At 43.2% G+C, this 18,983-nt stretch overlaps 1 protein-coding gene across 2 annotated transcripts in view; it reads left to right on the top strand.

The window, feature by feature from the left end:
• Positions 1-18,983, top strand: part of CHST15 (carbohydrate sulfotransferase 15) — a 46,429-nt gene that overhangs the window by 23,666 nt on the left and 3,780 nt on the right. For both annotated transcript variants that reach the window (XM_063163034.1, XM_063163033.1), the window contains exons 2-6: positions 2,128-3,205; positions 3,954-4,293; positions 7,936-8,082; positions 12,697-12,853; positions 16,899-17,055. In XM_063163034.1, the coding sequence (XP_063019104.1) occupies positions 2,663-3,205; positions 3,954-4,293; positions 7,936-8,082; positions 12,697-12,853; positions 16,899-17,055 (1,344 nt within the window). In that variant the 5' untranslated portion in view covers positions 2,128-2,662. The remainder of the gene's footprint in view (positions 1-2,127; positions 3,206-3,953; positions 4,294-7,935; positions 8,083-12,696; positions 12,854-16,898; positions 17,056-18,983) is intronic.

Genomic DNA, 18,983 nt, shown 5'->3' on the forward strand with positions numbered 1-18,983 from the left:
GTGAGGGCTGGGGGAAGACCATGCCCTTCTGGTGAGCATCCTTCATGCCATGGTGAAATCTTAGGGAATGAACTTCCATCAAAAACTGCTTAGGAAAGAGAAGGGAGTGGCACTGGGGAATTAGATCCTTTCATGTGTTTATTACAATTCAATTTTTAAATTTCATGAATGCTGACAGTGCAAAATCATGTAAAATGGTGTGTTGGCAACTAGCTGTTATTAAAAAAAAATGAGATCAATGTGTTTATTCTATTAGCTGAGTGATCTGTCATTGTCCTGTGATAGGTCATCAAACTGATCAGCTAATTAAGAGCCTGATGCAGTGCTTGTGCATGAGCTGGCAGAGTTATGGTTGCTGGTGGAACTTTAAATTTCCCCTCATGACTGGTGTGATTAATATCTCAGCTTTACTGTAGCCTAAACATATTTCTGTTTTTCCCCCTTGTATCAGCTTCCTGATAAACAGTTTTCTTCACCTGCCAAAGATGTAGCTAACATGGTTTTTCCTTGGCTTTGTAATATTTGTGGCAGAATTTCATGAGAAGTGTCTGCAGCTGGGAAGGGTTCAATAAATTCCAGTCCATTTTTTCACACACAAATGGACATAGGACAGAGAAGGTTATGTGGTTTTTCTAAGGTCTTGTGGTCTGCATTCATTAATGTATTTCTGATTGCTCTTTTTAAAAATTTGAGAATTGGTGTCAAACACACAAACCTGGAATTGATCCCATTAGGCTATCTCAGATAAATCTGTCCAGTCAGTGTCACTGAGCAGGTTGCAGATCCCTGTTAGAAGAGGACTGGAAGATAAATTGGATTTTTACTTTATTTTAAGTAGCCAGTGCATAGGAATTGGTATATGAAAATAAACAGTAAGGAGCTGGAGAGCAGAGGTCTGAGAGGATACTGACCCATATGAATCTGATTTAATATCTCTCAAACTTCTGTCAAGGTCATCACAGCTTTGCTCCTTTGGAGAAGTTTTTAAGACTGGTCTCTTCGAGAAGTCTTGCACTGATTTCTTTCCCTTTGGTTTAAATATAGTCAGTTGTGATTATGCTGTGATTTCTGTCTGCCCCATCTGGCTAAGAGAATGAACTCATTAAGGAAATGAACTTTTTTGGGGTGGAAGGAAAGCATTTTGCAAATACTTTTGTTCAATATTTATCTAATTATTCTTGGGTCCCTGAGACACAGCCTACTTGCTCTGATTGCAGAAATCCTCCAATATGTGACAGTGTTCAGTGGGAGAAACATCAGAATACAAATAACTTTTACAAAAGCACTTTGTCTCATGCAAAAATGCAGGCAGAAGGATGATGATAAATGTGGGATCTGAAGTGACTGCCCCATTTGATCAGGACACTTTTGTAGGAATGAACCACGAGTTATTATCTGGAATGATAGCAATGTTGCTTAAGCATTAAAAATAGGTGTTGATAGAGCTAAAGGCAAAACAGTCAAATTGTGGGACTCATAATAGTAATGATTATACCTCTGTGATTTAGTGAGTAATAAGAGAACCCATCATTTGGTCCAGAAACCTGAGATGCTGTCATTAGCCTTTTCCTTGTGTCTGTTTTTTAACCTCTTCACTTTGCTGAGTGTTTTACTATGGCTTTTGATTTTTTTTTTTTTTTTTTTTTTTTTTTTGGCTTTTTATCTCCCATGTTTGAAAGGAGATTGTTACTTTATCCCTTTATCCCTGCCTCAAACAGGGTCCTACCCCACTTCAGGACTGTTCATTTAAGGTCCTCAGGAGCAGATAGAGTGTAATTATTTAAACCTGTGTCACTGGATACTGTCCAGAAATGCTCCCATATTTCAAGAGCAGATTAAGATCTGTTGGGTGGGTTAGTGGGTCGTGTAGTGTTACCTGTTGTAGCAACCAGTCACTGATGTGAGCAGACGGGTGGTGGAAAATCAGGGGCAGCTCTCTGTGAACCTGGAGCCAAATGTTCCCTGGGTTTAATGTCCTGAGTGCTGTAATTAACAGGCTTGGCAAGTGGCAGGCATCTCTCAAATAGAAATCTGAAATGCCTGGTGGTGGACTGTGCTTTGCTATGGCTGTGGATGGTGTGGATATGATGCCTGGCTGTGTATAAACATCTGGGTTTGTTTCTCTAGGTTGGACCATGCATCTCTTTGGAGCCACCTCTGGGAAGATGAAGCTTCCAGCAGCAGCAGCAGCAGCAGCAGTGTGGTTTGGAACCGGCTTGTTTTAAGGGAACCTGGAAATTTCTACCCATATTTGCCCATTCCAGCATAAAGCAGAGGAAAATGAGTTATTTTTATTTTTTGCATATTTTCACACTACGCAACAATTTTTTTCCCTTCTCATTTTGTTCAATGGGAAAAACTTGAGCCAGTTTTGTAGCTGATCCTTACTTCGCCACATTCCTTTTACTGAGCCAAATTCCTGGGAGCCACATCCAGAGAACATCTATTTTTGTGTGGTGGTGGTGGTTGGGGCTTCTTTTTCTTCCTGTGACACATGTCACTTTTTATTCTGTTTTGAACCTGTCCTTTTGCATTGCTGAGTAGTTGTAGAACCACTCCAGGAATGAAATAATTTCAGACTTGCAGAAGATGACTCATATGCTTCAGAAACATTTTTATGGCTGCGCTTGGCTCATTAACGTAGGAGTTTAACAGTAGTAATATGAGGCATTGCATTAATTGCTGCATACATTTATTACCAAATGACTTGCACAGACAGTGTTTCAGATGCCGTGGACCTGACCACAATAACCAGAAGTGTCCTGTGTGCAGAGGAGAGAATAAAATCCCTTTGTACACCGACAGCAAGCAGATGAAGTGGCTCGCGGTTCTGGAAGTGAGGACTGATCACTGTGAGAGCTGGAATGGGTTTTTCTGCCTGAGGAAGGGCAAGCTCTGCAGTTTGATGTTTGGGTTGATCATAATGACTCTGGTGATGGTGTCCTACATACTGACTGGAGCCAAGCACGGCCTGCTGCTGATCCCATCTCCCTTCCACTACGGAGCTTTTGCTAGCAATCCCAGCCTAATGGACAATGAAAGCCTTAGTGACATGAAAGACTATTACCAGCCTTCAAAAATGAATATTTCATATGTAAGGGATTATCCAAGCATTAAATTAATTATTGACACCATTACTTCAAAGATAGAGTTTATAACGAGGCAGCGCCCTGATTTAGAAGAGCTGAGGAAGCAAGAGCCACATGTAAGTATGAATTGAGGCGTGTCTTAAACTGCTTTTTACATCCTTATTTCAAGGCTTGTGGATCAATCTTTTGCCTAGATATAAAAAAGTGCAACTGCTTGGATGTTCATGCAGTGATTTACACCACATAGAGTCTCCTGATTCACAGCAGCTGAGAAGTTGATATTGTAGATCACATCCCTCTGAGTCACGGGCAGGATGGATGGGTTCTATAAATGCTCTTGACACCTGAGGCAAAAAATCAGGCAGTCTTCTTGTAGCTGTGCAACGTCACTGAACTTTTACCTTCTCTCATGCAAAATCATTGTGACTTACATTTACCTGTCACCAAAATGATAAATAAGAAAGGAGCCTTTCTAATAACTGCTTGCCAGGGCACCTTCCTGAAAATCATTGCAAACCTTGTATTTCAGAGTTAAAAACTGGAAGGTAATTTGATTTGAGTATTGGGTGTTTGACTTTAAAAATCAGTTCCTGGGGTTGCAGAGGAGGTGGGGCGAATATTGAGGCCCTTTGTGGCCTTAAAATAAAAGGATTTATTTCTAAATACTTGTCTCCCAGCCCAGTGGGTTGCACAGGGTTTGGTTCATCAGAAGCAGTGAATGGGGTCAGCTTTGTAGGTTGAAATAATGTTCTGTCCAGGTAGTGTTTCTGTCGTGTCGCGGTGCTAAGTAAGAAAAGTAAGTGCTGAGTGAGAAAAGTTGATTGCTTGCTGCCTTGACTGAAACTGTTGTTCTTTATGTTGCAGATGTTTTCGGTAATTCCTAACAAATTCCTTCCAAACAGCAAGAACCCTTGTTGGTACGAGGAGTACCGCGGCAACACGACCGCCGATCCCTACGCCACCAACTCCTACGCGCTGTACTCCAAGCGCTTCCGGATCATTTTCGATTACCTCAGGAAGGTGTTCTGGAACCACCTGTACCACTACAAGGACAAGCACTACCGCCTGCGCTGCCTGCCGCACTTCTACATCATCGGGCAGCCCAAGTGCGGCACCACGGACCTGTACGACCGCCTGCGCCTGCACCCCGACGTTCGCTTCTCCGCCATCAAGGAGCCCCACTGGTGGACCAGGAAACGCTTTGGTGAGTCAGAACGCCCTCTGCCAGCCAGGATAGTTGTCCCCCTTAAAGTTTTGTAAGTATTCGGGATGAGGTTTATGGATTTGACGCGTGTTGGCTCGCCTAGAAACAGCTGGATTGGTGGTTTTGAGAAATCCAGTTGCTCCACCTGCTTTGGTTCAGTGGTGTTTTGGGTTAAGCCTCTTGAGAAAATGCGCATTTCGTTGGGTTTATTTGGAAAATCTAAGGGAAAACAAAACCAGTGCATAAGACCAACCTTATGAATTTATAAAGGCAAGAAGAGAAACTGTTAGATTGTCGTGGGGGAGTTGAAGAGAAGCAGTGATAGTTTTGTACTGCAAAATTCTGCAAAGCCTTTCTTACATCAATAAATGATGGGTCACACTATTTAAAATTCGAGTCCTTATGGTTCAATAAATGCAACTGTGGCAGGAGCTTCATTAGTGCCACAGCTCTGGGCAACACTGATCATTAGAGGAGAAACTGCACGAAGAAACTCTCTCACACTGAGGGCCCTGCACTTATTTTTGATCCTTTTTCTGGATGATATCATTATTTCCATCTCTGAAGGCAGACTTGACTAGCTAGGGTTGTGGCCAGCTGGAGCAAAAGGCATCCATCCCTCCTGATTGCACCTCCAAAGGGTATCTCAGGGGTTGAGCACAGAATTTCATCCATCTGAAGTGTTTTTCTCCTCCTTCTCTCTCTCTGGATGCTGAGGAAGGTCAGTCTTGTGGTTAGAGATTAGATGAGCTGCAGAAGACCCGTCTGAGTTTCTTAACTGCTTCCCTGTAGATGTGTATGAGTGTTGTGCCCTCTGTATTCCAACCAGGCCCTGGATTTCCCTCTTCTTGAGTCTGGCTGGTAAGTGCTGGTGTGCCCTCACTTTGTATGACTTTGGCATGAAAAATCAAAGACTTTCCAGTGATTCTACTGTTTCCAAGAGGAAGATTCTGCTTATTTTGGTGATGTCTTCATTTCTGTTTCTCATTTGCTATTGCTTTATTGCAGACAGAGGCTTTGGAACAGGAAAAACTGGCACTGGAGTGTAGATGAGGACTTTGATCACTACTTTCTTTTGGTGCTTTTCTAAGCTTCCTTGGAATGGGAAAATGATGAATTTCTGTGGCTAAAGGCAAGAAAGGACACTTTTTGAGTTATTGGGACACTGGCAGTGCTACTTCAAATTCTTTATTTCTCCTACATGTGGTCTTGTCATTTCCATCTTCTTTCCCTGTGCCCTGGATTCCAGAAGCTCCTGCAGACAGGGTTTTTGTTCCTTGCTTCTTGCTGAGGTGCTCACAGCCACAGAGATGGGATTTCACGATTTTGCTGTTAAATTTTTAGTTTTCTCCCTTTGCAAGGGAAAGTTGAAAAAAGAAAGTTGCCAAACGAAATATTTTGGCCATTTTCTAAATACTTTTTTGTAAACTTAAGACGTAAAGCCATGTGATGAAAATGCAGCTTTGCTTTTGAGATAACTTAGTCCTGTTTGAGAAACGCTGGAGGCACCAGTGTGAATTGAGGAGTGAAACCGAGTCAAGCAAAGGAGCAGCGAGTGGTGCTCCTTGAAGACCCATGAGAAGGGACTTGTTCATCCCAGTCAGCAGCTGACTGAAGACAAAACATAGGAATTATGGAATAGTTTGGGTTGGAAGGGACCTTTAAGTCCATCTTGTTCCACCCCTGCCATGGGCAGGGACACCTTCCACTGGGTTCCAGGGTGCTCCAAGCCTTGTCCAACCTGGCCTTGGGCACTGCCAGGGATCCAGGGGCAGCCACAACTTTTTCTCATGTTTAGATAAAGTGATGGAAAGAAGGGATTGTCAGCAAAATCTGTGGAGGATTTTGTGTTCCGTGGTAGTTCTGGCAGGAAAGGCTGAACCCAAATGATAGCTTAAACTAAAATGTTTTACACCTCCACTTACATGAACCTCAACATAAGTGTTTGGAATGAATTTTGGAGGAGGTAATTCACCCAGCCTCACTTCAGCAAGACTGGGCTCACTAAAGCTCTGAACCTGACCTACCAAACAGCAGAAGAATGTAAAAAATCAGGCTGGAGTGCATCTAACTTGAGAAGAAGGGTGAATTTGAATTCCTGTCTCTGTGCTGGCATCCACAAGCCTTCCACTTGCAGAGTCTTGTGGTCAGCCACTGGGGACCAAGTGCTGATCCTTGAAGAGAACATTCTTTGCATAATTCAGGTTTTTTTTGAAGTTGTTTTGTAAAGCTGGAGAATGAAGAAACATTGCAGAGCTCGTGGTCTCATGGGAGAGGGATCTGTAGGAATGACCTTCTGATCATCTCAGCTGTCTGCCACTGAGAATGAAAGATCAGGTTTATTCCTGGTGGCTCAGTCCTTTAATTCTGCCTTTAAAGTACATTACCTAATGGTTACTGTTTAAAAATAAAGAAAAGAAAAACAGAGGATATGACAAACACTCTCACAAGTGAAACTGAGACAGCCAGCAAGTGGCTATGACTCCTATGCTCCTGGCTATTAACTTGGTTTGGTTTCTTACACTTAAGCTGGATAAGAAAGTCTCTTTGTTCAATGGCATCCTCTGATTCAGTGGATTTTTATGAGACTGACTAATTTCAGCTGAGGTTAAACAGCCCTCTGGGGAGGCCCCATTTCACAAATCACCCCTTTCCCCTTCTGCTGGGATGGTTGATGCTCCACAGGACTTTGTCTCAGCTTGACTGTCTCTCTCTCTGCTGGCTCCTTGCCACTGTTTCTGTTCCCAGGAGTGGGGTGGCAACAAACCAAGGCTGTCTGTAGCACCACTCTTGCACTTTTTTCCCCCCCTCAAAACAAGTCAAAATATGCTGTTGAACTTCCTCCTACCCTCATTAAATCCCACTTTTGCTAAAGGGGAAAATCAGAGGCAATGGACAAAAGAACTCCCTTGCTGAGCTTTCCTCTCACATAATTGATAATTATTGGCCTTGTGGGGACAAGAAAGGGAGAGCTGAGAAGTCCTGTGTGGGGAGCATGTGCAGCAAATGGAGAAGTGAGACTAGATTTGGAAACAGGAGTGGGAAAAGGAGTATAAAAATCACAGGATGCAGCTGAAGATGCTGAGAAACGCAGGGGGAAGGTGATACTGAACTCACCCTGGAGTGTAGGGAAGGAGAGGAGAAAAACAAGATACTACCGTGGAGCTTTATTTGCATACCTGTGAAAGGAAAAAACCCATGAATGATTTCCCAGTGTGTGTTCATTTGCATATTTGGCATCAGAGCCTGTGCTCAATCTCAAAACAGTAAATCTAGTGGGAGTCCAATATTACTGCAATTTACATGGGTGCAAATGGAAGTAGAATCTTATCTTCTATATTCCTTCCAAAAGCTAAATTTAGAAGAAGATAAATCCAAGCTCATTCATGCCGGGACTACAAAACAGAGCACTCAAAATATTTCCTATCACTGCGAATTTATGGTGTAATCATTCAGTATCTCAGATCTCAGCCACTTCGTTACCGGCACTTTTATCTGAGGGTTGCACTTGGTCGGTCTGATCTCGTGCTGATGTTGGCTGGCTCGGGGCCAACCCCCTTGGTTTGCACCAGTGGTTGGCCTTGCCCTGTTGCTGTCACAATTGCTGATTTTAATTCTCCCTTTCTGGCTGTTTTTCCTCAGGAATCATCCGGCTGAGGGATGGGTTTCACGACCGCTACCCGGTGGAGGATTACCTGGACCTGTTTGACCTGGCAGCACATCAGATCCAGAGCGTGCTGCAGAGTGATGCAGTGAAGGAGCACGGCAAGAGGAACAACATCATCATTGGTAGGGCAAAAACAGCCCCAAATTCTGTGTAGCTCCATCCACACTGGCACTGCTCAGAGCTGAGGCACCAGAGGGGGATTTTGTGGCTGGTTCTCAGCACAGAGCCCCTGGTGTTCTCTTCTCTGGAAGCTCTTGGCTTTTTTTCCCTTCTTTCTTTGTTAAGAAGCTGTGATTATCTTCAGAAAATTCCCGAGTAAATGCTGTATATCTGATGAGCATCAGCATTTAATTTATCTGTTTGTTTGGTTTTTTTCCCCCAAGAATGAGAATGACCTTGGTGATTTGTTCAAACACAGTTTCCATGTTGTTTTCACGGAACCATTTAGGTTGGAAAAGCCCTCTAAGATCATCACTCCCATCCATTCCCCCAGCACTTCCAAGGTCACCACTAACTCATGTCCCCAAATGCCACATTAACTTTAAGCACCATTATGAGGGGATTGCCTGTAGTGCTGGGATTGTGGCTTCACTTCCAAATGCTGGAGCAATGTCTGGGATAAATCAGTAACTGTGGTGCTATGACACACACTGGGTGCTGCAGAAATCCTGGAGCTGCTGGGAAATGTGGTAGCAAAAGCTCCCAGTGGCTCTTAAGCTCCAACAGAAGAAATTGATATAATTAGTTGGTGTTAAATGACCTAATTACCACTAAGAATGGTCTAGAAGTGCTGTTTTATTGTACTTTGTGGAAGTCCATGGTGAGCCCTGGGCTCTAGGGAGGGATCCCTGGATTGCTTTCCCTGACACACAGTGGTCAATCCTCGGGGCTCATCCACTCTAGCCCATGGTGTACTGGTTTACAGGGCCCATGAGGAACATCACAAACTTCTAAATTCTGCTTTTGCTGTCTGCTAAAACCAGAAAAGTGAGGGGATGGGAATTTTACCAGTCTTATTTCACAGGGAAATCAGACATATTCCTTGCAAAAAGTAGTTGTGCAAGTGACAGTTGCCTGTCAAAAAGAGACTTTTCAAGTAGGCTTGAAGCCACAATTCTACAGAAAATAGAGACAAGATTTTACTGCCTGCCCTCAGAATTACTGGGGGTTTGGTGTCATGATAACCTAAAATTTTAACCTGTTGCTGGCTGGATGAGATGGTGATGATGCCTTAGGTTGGTTAAACCAGAGCCTTGTCTGAGTCACATTTCTTCAGTACTTCCCCAGCCTCCATGTAAGTCCATCATTCACTTTATTAAACATTGCAACACTCAGCAATACTTACAAGATGGGGTTCTTAAGAAATGCTGCCATCAAGGACATCTGCAGATTTTCCTGCTACTTACAATAATATCTCCTGTCCTTTGATGGGTGAAGTGCTTATACTAATTAAATTCACTAATCTAATTGGCAACGTGCATCTTTGATTACCCACCTCCTGTTGCAGCTTTTTGTAGGGTTCACTTTGTGTTTCTTTTTCCTGTGGTCTCATTTCTTGTTTCATTAAGGTTCTGCTGGGTTTTCTTATTAAGTTTGCAGGAAAAGTCTTGAATGATTATACTCATTAAGGCAGTCTTTTATGACCTTGGCAAACAACAAAACAAAGCCACCTAGCCTAAAATGAATCTGTATGAACATCAGGTTTTCTCATAATCTTCCTTTTCTTATTTGAGATGACTGCAAATAAAAATCAAATTAAAACTGTAAATATTTCAGTAGTTCATCATGTTATATTATTTTGAAAAGTTAGGCTTCTTTGGTTATTAAACCTAGTGGGTAATAACTGCATTTTCCTAAAAAAAGCCTCATTATCTGTTTAGAGATGAACCCCAGAGGACAGGGCTGATCCAGCCTGAGGCATTCTGAACAGGATTTGTTTATGTGGAATCATTAATAAGATAAATTCAGAGGAATGACTTGTGAAAACACAATATGATGCTAATCCATTAATGACTGAATGAAGAGGTTATGCACCATTCTTTAGACAATTTAATAATTCATGTGATCTTTAAGTCCATGAGAAAAAAGCCAAATCAGTTGCACCGGCATAATTAAGCACACTTAATTGTTGGTGATTAATTTATCTCATGTTTAGTATGGCTTGTTCTCTTTGCAGGTATTAAACCCTTATTATATTATAATTATATATAATTATAATTATCTATATAGTATACATATTACATATATACATATATATACAGTATATTATTATATATTACATATATGATATATAATATAATATATATTGCATATAATAATTAATAATTAATAATAATAATAATAATAATAATAATAATAATAATAATAATAATAATAATAATAATAATAATAATAATAATAATAATAAAGATATTATATGTATCTATATCTATATATTATATATAATTATATTATATTAAACCAAACACTGTCAAATTGTCAGAAAAACTTTTGTTTGCCTGCCACAGGAAATTAAAATTATGAAAGTCAGCAGGGACCAGAATGGTTATTATATTTTTATATATATTTTTTTCCCCTCATTAAATTCATTGCAGTCATCTTGTGGGAAGATTTAGCCTCTTGAGCCCAAGTTTTGCTGGGCTGGAGCAGCACCTTGATCTCTGTTAATGCTTTAGCATGGTTTGGTTTTGTGCCTGTGATCTTGGGTTGGACTTAACAATCTTGGAGGTCTTCTCCAACCTTTATGATTATGAGATTTGTCTCCCTGCCTTGTGTCCTGCCTGCAGATTTGAGGTGGTGGAATTCACATTTTCTGTGGAATGTGGGCTCTGATGTTAGGAGAATCTGCCATTTATGTGTAAATGCACTGGGGATTTTTGTAGTTCCCACTGCAGCAGCGTGGGGAGGTGTCTGCAGGTTTGGCCATGCCGATTGGGATAAATCCAACAGAACACCTGAGGTGATCAAGGGACAGAGCAGAGAGCTGTGCAGGATGAGCAGATCCAGTCCAGGCAGGAATAGGTGGCTGGATGGGGTCACAGATTTTAATTACCTTGCCATGATCGATGCAAACACTTTTGAGGGAGCTGTTGGAGGCTGTGCCTGCCAGGGGCTGGAGCAGGGACTTGCCAAGGTGCCCCCCATGCCTGCAGGGGCTCCTTCCCCCTGCTTTCCCCACGTCCTGGTGGTCAGCAGAGCTTTCTGTGGCAGGGCTGTCCCAGCTCCTGGCCTCTGCTTAATCCTTTGTGTTTCTGCCTCACCCAGCGTGGGAGCTGGGCTAATTGAGTTTTAATTGACAAGTGGAAGCCTGCTGGTGATTAGGCAGTGCTTTGGCTAATTAATTTAGAATGGAAGAGCGGAGCTGTTGTGAACACCCAGCTACAGCCAATGGAGCTGATCTCCTCCTCCTGAAGAGAGGCAAAATGAACGTGACAGAAGATTAATGTGTTTTCTAACAACTCCCAGACTTTATTAATGAATCGCATTATGTTCAGCCCAAGTTTGGAGCCAGTACCTTTCTCATGTTGTGCTTTGTCCATCTTTTTAAATCTTTATTGGGCTTTCCCAGCAGAGGAAGGAAGAAAAAAATAGGGAAATAATGTACAAGTCCATAAGCCTACAACATTATTATTTTTTTAATCTCCTTCCCTTTGATTTGGAAAACCTCATTAGCAAGAGTTAGCTTTCATTAGACTGTCAGAGTGTGTAAGTCCCCAAAAAGCTTCTGCACATGTTTTATTGAATAGTACTGTGCCACATAAATGCCAGGATTGCTTAAAAAGACAGAGAAGGTTACAAAATTCAAAACAACATATCAGATCATTTATTTAGCAGCTGAACCATCATATATCTCACTCTGGCAGAGATTTTTACTGAATATATTTCTCCCTGTAGCATTGCATTCTGCGTGAGCTTCTTCAGACACTGAAGATACCAGAATCTGACATCTTACCAAAGTGTGCTATTTATTCTATAACCCCTTTATCTATTTATAAATAGTTGACTTGTTCTACATGAATAATTATATAAAAAATAATCTTTCAAACCTTAATGATGCATCTCAGCTGCTTTTTAAATATTTCTTATATGCTCAGTGATTCTCCTGATTATGTTTTCCACAGTGTTGATCAGCAGGGGCGATGGTTTCCACATTTTTCTGTGGGAAATTTTACAATTTGTTAGCAAGCTGCTTCTCTGAGATTGGGAGCAATAAGGCCAACCTGTGGATGCTACAATGAGCATTTTAAGACTTCAGCAGGGACAAACTCCTGCCTCCTCAAGAGGTTGGGTTGGAAGGAGTTTGGAGCCACCTGGCCCAGTGGAAAGGATGGGAACAAGATGATCTTTGAGATCCCTTCCAGCTCAGATCATTCTGTGATTCCATGATTTCCATGACTGGAAAAGGTGCTAAACCCCTGAGCAGTCCATTCCAGCCCAAATTAAATCTATTTGCATGTGTTAGCCACCAGCAGGAAGCCGTGTGGCCATGGAGAGCAGCATTTCAGGTGGAATTGCATAAAACCTGCCTTGAGCATCCCTGCATTCCCAAAGGACAGGGCAGTGGGGTTGCTGCAGCTCTGGGAGCTTCAGCCACAGCAGTCTGCAAGAACTGGGGTGTGCTGAAATTCATTTTGAGTCAATTTTGGTCTGCCTTATAGCACCTAAAAATTCAGCCAGTTTCCACTCCATCATGAAGAATGGAATGAGTTACCAGCAGAGATGCTTTTCATTTCCAGGGGAGGCCAGTGCCTCGACAATGTGGGACAACAACGCTTGGATTTTCTTCTATGACAACAGCACTGAAGGAGAACCTCCCTTCCTAATCCAGGATTTTATCCATGCCTTCCAACCAAATGCCAAACTTATCATCATGCTGAGGGACCCTGTTGAAAGGTGAGCATGAAAATTTTCTTGTATAATAATATTTCAGCTCTCACTCTGTTGCATGCAAGTCAATATTCAGTAAATATTCACGTGGTGTTTGAGAGCTACTTGGTTGTGACAAGAGGGGTTTTATTCTGTGTATTTTGGCACAGGTAACAGTGATAATGTTTTAAAGAGAAGCATGTGAGTGTGAATGCCATGAGTTCCATGCCTGGACTACTGAGCTACTCTGAAGAAAAGAATTTTTATGTTTTCAAATGACAATCTAATGCCATTACCTGAGCTAATGTGCCCTGGATCTCAGCAGGGCTCTTTAGACTAGGAGGGCACTGCGTCTCCAGATCTCAGCAGAAATAATCCTGGGAAATGTTTCATTTCATTTAAGTAGAGTAAAATCTATGTTTTCATGGGGTTTGCAGTTTAAACTGATTAAATAATAATGATTGAGAATGATTAAATAGCTCCAGAGTCAGCAAATGATACAATTTTTACAAACTCTTTCAAGTGCTTGGTGAGACAGTCCTGTAAAGTTTCACTGGGCATTTGTAGCTTGCACAGCCAACAACTACAGGAGTTCATCCTTGGTCTTCCTGACTTTGTTTGCAGGGAAAGTGCTTGGCTTTTCCCAAGGTATGGGCTGTTTTAAATGGCTGTGGAGAGTCAGGAATGCCCAGCTTTCCACTTGTATTTCACTTTTTCTCTCCAGTCTTCCTCCAGATTTCTGGGACAATCTTTCCCACTGTGTCCTCTGAAGCAGGATAATGATGATGAGGGTGATGGGGAGGGTGGAGGGGATGAAGGCAGAGTCCACAAGGCTCAGATTGAGGGGGTGTGAATGAACTCCTCCTCACTGTAGCTCCATAGGGATAGTCAGAATACTTGTGGCAGGGTCTGTGCTCAGGGGCAAAGCAACAAAAAACGGAAAGGAAAGGAAAGGAAAGGAAAGGAAAGGAAAGGAAAGGAAAGGAAAGGAAAGGAAAGGAAAGGAAAGGAAAGGAAAGGAAAGGAAAGGAAAGGAAAGGAAAGGAAAGGAAAGGAAAGGAAAGGAAAGGAAAGGAAAGGAAAGGAAAGGAAAGGGGAAAGGAAAGGGAGAAAAGGAAAGGGAGAAAAGGAAAGGAAAGGAAAGGAAAGGAAAGGAAAGGAAAGGAAAGGAAAGGAAAGGAAAGGAAAGGAAAGGAAAGGAAAGGAAAGGAAAGGAAAGGAAAGGAAAATGGGATGGGATGGGATGGGATGGGATGGGATGGGATGGGATGGGATGGGATGGGATGGATGGGATGGGATGGGATGGGATGGGATGGAGTGGTGGGGATGAAGATGATGATTGGAGATGCAGGTGATGGTGGGGGGATACCAGTGATGGTGGGGATGAAGATGATGGTGGGTGACGCCAGCAATTTATGTACAGACACAAATTTATATACAGCCAAGCTACACAGCTCTATTGTTCTATTTCTCATGTCTTCTCTACAGCTTAGATATTTTTTCTGCTGTTTTAGCACTGTTCACAATTCCGCTGTATCTGAAGCCTGTCTTTTTACCACCTTCCTAAAACGGTCTGATTTTATAGATTCCCACGGTGGGGATGAAGGTGATGGTGAGGAGCAGGCTCTGGTGGCTCTGGCAGAAGAGCAGCCCCGTGCTGTGTGTGCAGGGAGCCTGTAGCCACTGCCCAGCAGCTTCCAGAGCTGGGGGATGCTCCCCAAGGAGCTGCCCTGCTGGCAGGACGTGGCTGTGGTGGGAGCAGGGCTGGGAGATGGTTCCCAGCTCCTGTGTCAGGAAATGCAGCTCTCCACATCAACGGCATCTCCTGACCCCAGGAGTTAACAGATGGTAATTTTATGCAAGAGAGTGGCTGGAGTGGCTTCCTCATGTAAATTAGTGACAAACTCCCTGATTGCCTTAAGCACCCTCTGTAGTGGAGGTGTAGCTCTTCGCCAGCTTTAGCAGGGGTCACAGAAAAAGTCAGCTCCATCTCCTTGACGGTGTTTGTGACAAACTGGCTCCTCTTTGTTTGCAATTCCCTGCATTCCTGATGGCTCATCTGAGCTGCAGGAGCAAAAGCAGAAGGGACAGCCCATCCATTGGTGGGACAGGTTCCTTGGAGCAGCCAGGAGGGCAGGGGGCTGGGATGGGCTCTGATCTAACCTGCACAAAGTCTGGGTATCCCTAGCTGGAAATACCTGAATAACATCTTTTATTTTGAGATGGTTGTTGTCAACTGGTGTCATTATTTCATTGGGATAGACAGAGGTGGAAGGGAAGGACTTCAAGTAGCTAGAACAGCTGAAATCCTAATCAGCAAAGGCAGATGTCCTCGGAATTAAAAACAGATGTGGAATAAAAGGAAAAAGAAAAATGGAAAGGAAATCTCAGCTGCCCTGCAGAGGGAGAACTTGTCCTCAAGAACGTAGTTTTCATAAGATGCCAACGAGTCTGAAAAATGATGCATTTCTTTTGATGGATGGTTAGAAACACCAAGCAGTCATATTAAACCTTTGTAATGACCCTTCAGCCTGGCCCATGCTATACCTGCTGCCTGCTGGCTGATTTTTCCCAGGAAGAAGCCTTTCACCACTCAGTCCCACAATCCCTGGGACAAGCTGGGTCCTGATATCCACATTTCCTGCAAGCAGGGGATGTTCTTGTGTGTCTAATTTAGGTGAACTCATCTGGCCTGGTCCTTCAGCTTTTCCCTTTCTTCTTCCTTTTAAATGAACAGAGTGTCTTCATTTGTTTCACATGGGAATTAAAATTCTGTTCTTGCAAAACACTGACATAAATAATGAGTGCAGTGGGGCTGTTCCTGTGCTTAAGTGCTTTGCTGGATTTAGGCCTAAACTTTCCAAATGAGGTGTTTTTAAGTACCCACGGAAATACAGGGAAGTTAAAGGATAAATAAACTGAGCGCAATACAAAAGGTGACTGCAGTAATAATTGAGACCTAAATAGATTGGTGTTTTTATTTCTTAAACACCTGTGGTTTTTTGAAAGAGGCTGAAAAATATATAGGATTTCTGGAATTTATCAAGAGAAGGATACTGTGGAGGCATCAGATCTGAGCTGCAAACACAGTTGGGGAAGTGACTCCTTAAGTGATACAAAATTGTCTTTAAAATTCTGTGGTATTATTGTGGTTCTGGTCATTCTAAGGCTAATTATGAATGGAAGTTAAAATACCATGTTCAGCAGATCTAATATTTGTGTCATGTCCAGGTATTTCCTTTGTCTCTTTAAAACATGCTTATCTTGCAAAAGCCTAATCAAGGTTTCAGGGCTTAATGCTAAAATTGATATTTTCCTTGCTTGTAGGTTTTGGGTTTTTTCACCACACACCCCCAAAGGAATTTGAATTTACATTATCTTTTTAAAGTAATTTTTAGTAATTGTGCTAAAAGTGAGCAATGAGGGATAATGCTTTGTAACTTAGAGAAACATCTGCTTCATCTTTAAAAACAAAAAAAAAAGAAAAAAGAAAATCAACAGGTAGACTGCTGTAAATTGGAAGTTTTTTGATGGAAAGATTGGAGGTGAAGCTTCCTGTGAAAGGAATGGGAAATCTGAACTCTTTCTAATACATGACTGTAGCCAGCTTGGTAGTAATATAAGAATTACTCTTTCTAACCCACCTAAAATTAAAGTTTCTAAAATCAGCTTTAAGTTTTAGAGACAGGTGTTCCTGACCATGGAAGACCAGGTGTAGAGGGGCAGCAACATCAGCTGAGACCGGTTCTGTTCACAGAGAACATGAATTTAAAGTCTAAATTTTGCCTTCAGGAGAAAACTTTGGCTCACACGATTTCTAGGGTCAGGTCTCCGGGGATGCAGACCTTGAAAGTGGGGATGCTGTTCAAAATCCCCTGGAGAGGGTTTTGCTGTGAATGAAATGAAATGAATGAAAAAAATGTCACTGGGTGACAGGCTGTGGGCGGGACGCTGTTACACACACATCCCCTTTCCCTGGATTCCTGTAGCTGATTGGAATTGGTAAATCTGTGGTGTAAATAGATGTTCCTCCATTCTCTCAGCCCCTCAGTGCCATGTTTCTCTCTCACAGGCTGTACTCTGATTATCTGTACTTCGCCAGCGCCAACAAATCCGCGGAGGATTTCCACGAGAAGGTGGCGGAGTCGCTGCAGCTGTTTGAGGGCTGTGTGCTGGACTTCTCCCTGCGAGCCTGCGTCTACAACAACACCCTCAACAACGCCATGCCCGTACGTATCCCCTGACACCTGGGGCTCCTTGCTTGTTTCACACAATTCACAGAATCACCAGCTTGGAAGAGGCCTTCAAGATCATTGAGTCAACCCAGGCCCAACCCCTCAACCGAACCCTGGCCCCCAGTGCCACATCCAGGCTCTGTTAAACACACCCAGGGATGGGGACTGTACCACCTCCCCGGGCAGCCATTCCACAACTTTATCACTCTATTTTCCCTGATATCCAACCTGTATTTCCCTTGAGGCTGTGTGCTCTGGTTGTGTCAGTGCTGCTGCAGACAGAGCCCAGCCCCAGCTGAGCACAGGCACCTTTCAGGAGCTGTGAGAGTGATGGGGGCAGCCCTGAGTCTCCTTTTCTCCAGGCTGAGCCCCCCCAGCTCCCTCAGGGGTTCCTCACAGGGTTTGTGTCCCCAGCCCCTCTGGATGTGCTCAGTGTCCCAAGGTCCTGCCCAAGCTGAGGGGCAGAGCTGGGCACAGCACTCAGGGTGTGCCCTCACCAGTGCTGAGTACAGAACGACCTCCTGCTTCTCTGGCCACACCATTCCTGACCCAGGCCAGCAGCCTTTGGCCTTCTTGGCAACCAGGGCACTCTGCTGGCTCATGTCCACCCTGCTGTCCATCAGGTCCCTTTCTGCCTGGGCACTGTCCAGCTGGACAGCCTGGTGGAAAGGTTGTTAAAACACCAAAATCCTGTGCAAGGAAGCAGCAAGAAATCACAACTTTTTCCCTCTTCATTTGTAAAGTGGAGGGTATAAATATACATGTAGACATGCAAAAGATGGTGTGGGGGCCCAGCTGTCTCCTCAGCCTGTTCCCTGCTGAATGCCAACAGGGATAACACAGCTTTCCTATTGTGCAAGTGCATGGAGAGCACATTTAGTGAAGATTACAATTTAATGTGCAAGCTTTTTGCAGATGTCTCCAAAAAAGTAGCTCTGGCAAAGATCTTTGCAGTACCAAATTGCCTCAAAATCAGAATAAATTATGTGTTCTTTTGTAAGAAAAGGCTACCAATAACTAGATAAAATCTTTTTTTTTTTTTTAATTGTCCATGCCAGAAAATTATACAAGGAAACACATAAACTGCTGGCAGGGGAATGGAAAAGTATTACAGGCTTACAATTCCAAAATTCACAATTTTAGCATAGAACTGACTTCAGATTTTGCTCAAGGCCAGAGAATAATATGGAAGAGATGGACTGGAAGTATCTCATCTGGCCAGTTTGCCATTCAATCCTCTTTTATTTGCTCAGGATTTGGAGGGAATAGTTCCCTCCTTTGCCTCTGGGGTGAAGTTATTGCCTCTTCCCCTGGATAAAATAACAAGTGCATTCCATGGGCTGGGGCCCTGCAGCAGCAGCAGAGCAAACAGGACACTGCTCTCTCTCACCAGGTGGGTTGGAGCTGCTCAGCCCTGGCTGAGCCCCCAGGGCTCCCTCACACACCAGTTGCTGCTGGGCAGCATCACAGAATTTTCCAGCCATCTGCTTGCACAAATGTATTCCTTCCAGTGAGGCAGAGAAAGGCAGAGAGAGAACCAGAAGGAAAGATTTTCCTCTTTATGTTCATCCTCAGGGTGCAGAACCCGTCTCCATTTGTTCTCTTCAGCAGCCCTCTTGAAGAAGATGCTTTTGGAATCGAGCAGAGGAGGCCTCTTTCCTTCCATAGAGCCACAAGCAGGTGCTTGTAATAAAACCCACATGCCAACTGTGCTCCTCAGTGGCCTTTTTTAGCTTCTTCTTCAGCCAAGTTGCTAAATCTGTTGTGCTCGTGGTTTGCTGTGCACTGAAGGAGTGAGGATTGCTGTCCCTGGTGAGCTCATTAGGTTGCTAATTCTGTGCCTGTGCCAGGAAAAGAAGGGGTTTGCTGTTTGTTAATGTGTTTCTGCAACCAGAGAGGTGTCCTGGGCATCCTGGCTGCTG

The sequence above is a fragment of the Melospiza melodia genome, chromosome 9 (genome assembly GCF_035770615.1).
Source record: "Melospiza melodia melodia isolate bMelMel2 chromosome 9, bMelMel2.pri, whole genome shotgun sequence".
Taxonomy (NCBI): domain Eukaryota; kingdom Metazoa; phylum Chordata; class Aves; order Passeriformes; family Passerellidae; genus Melospiza; species Melospiza melodia.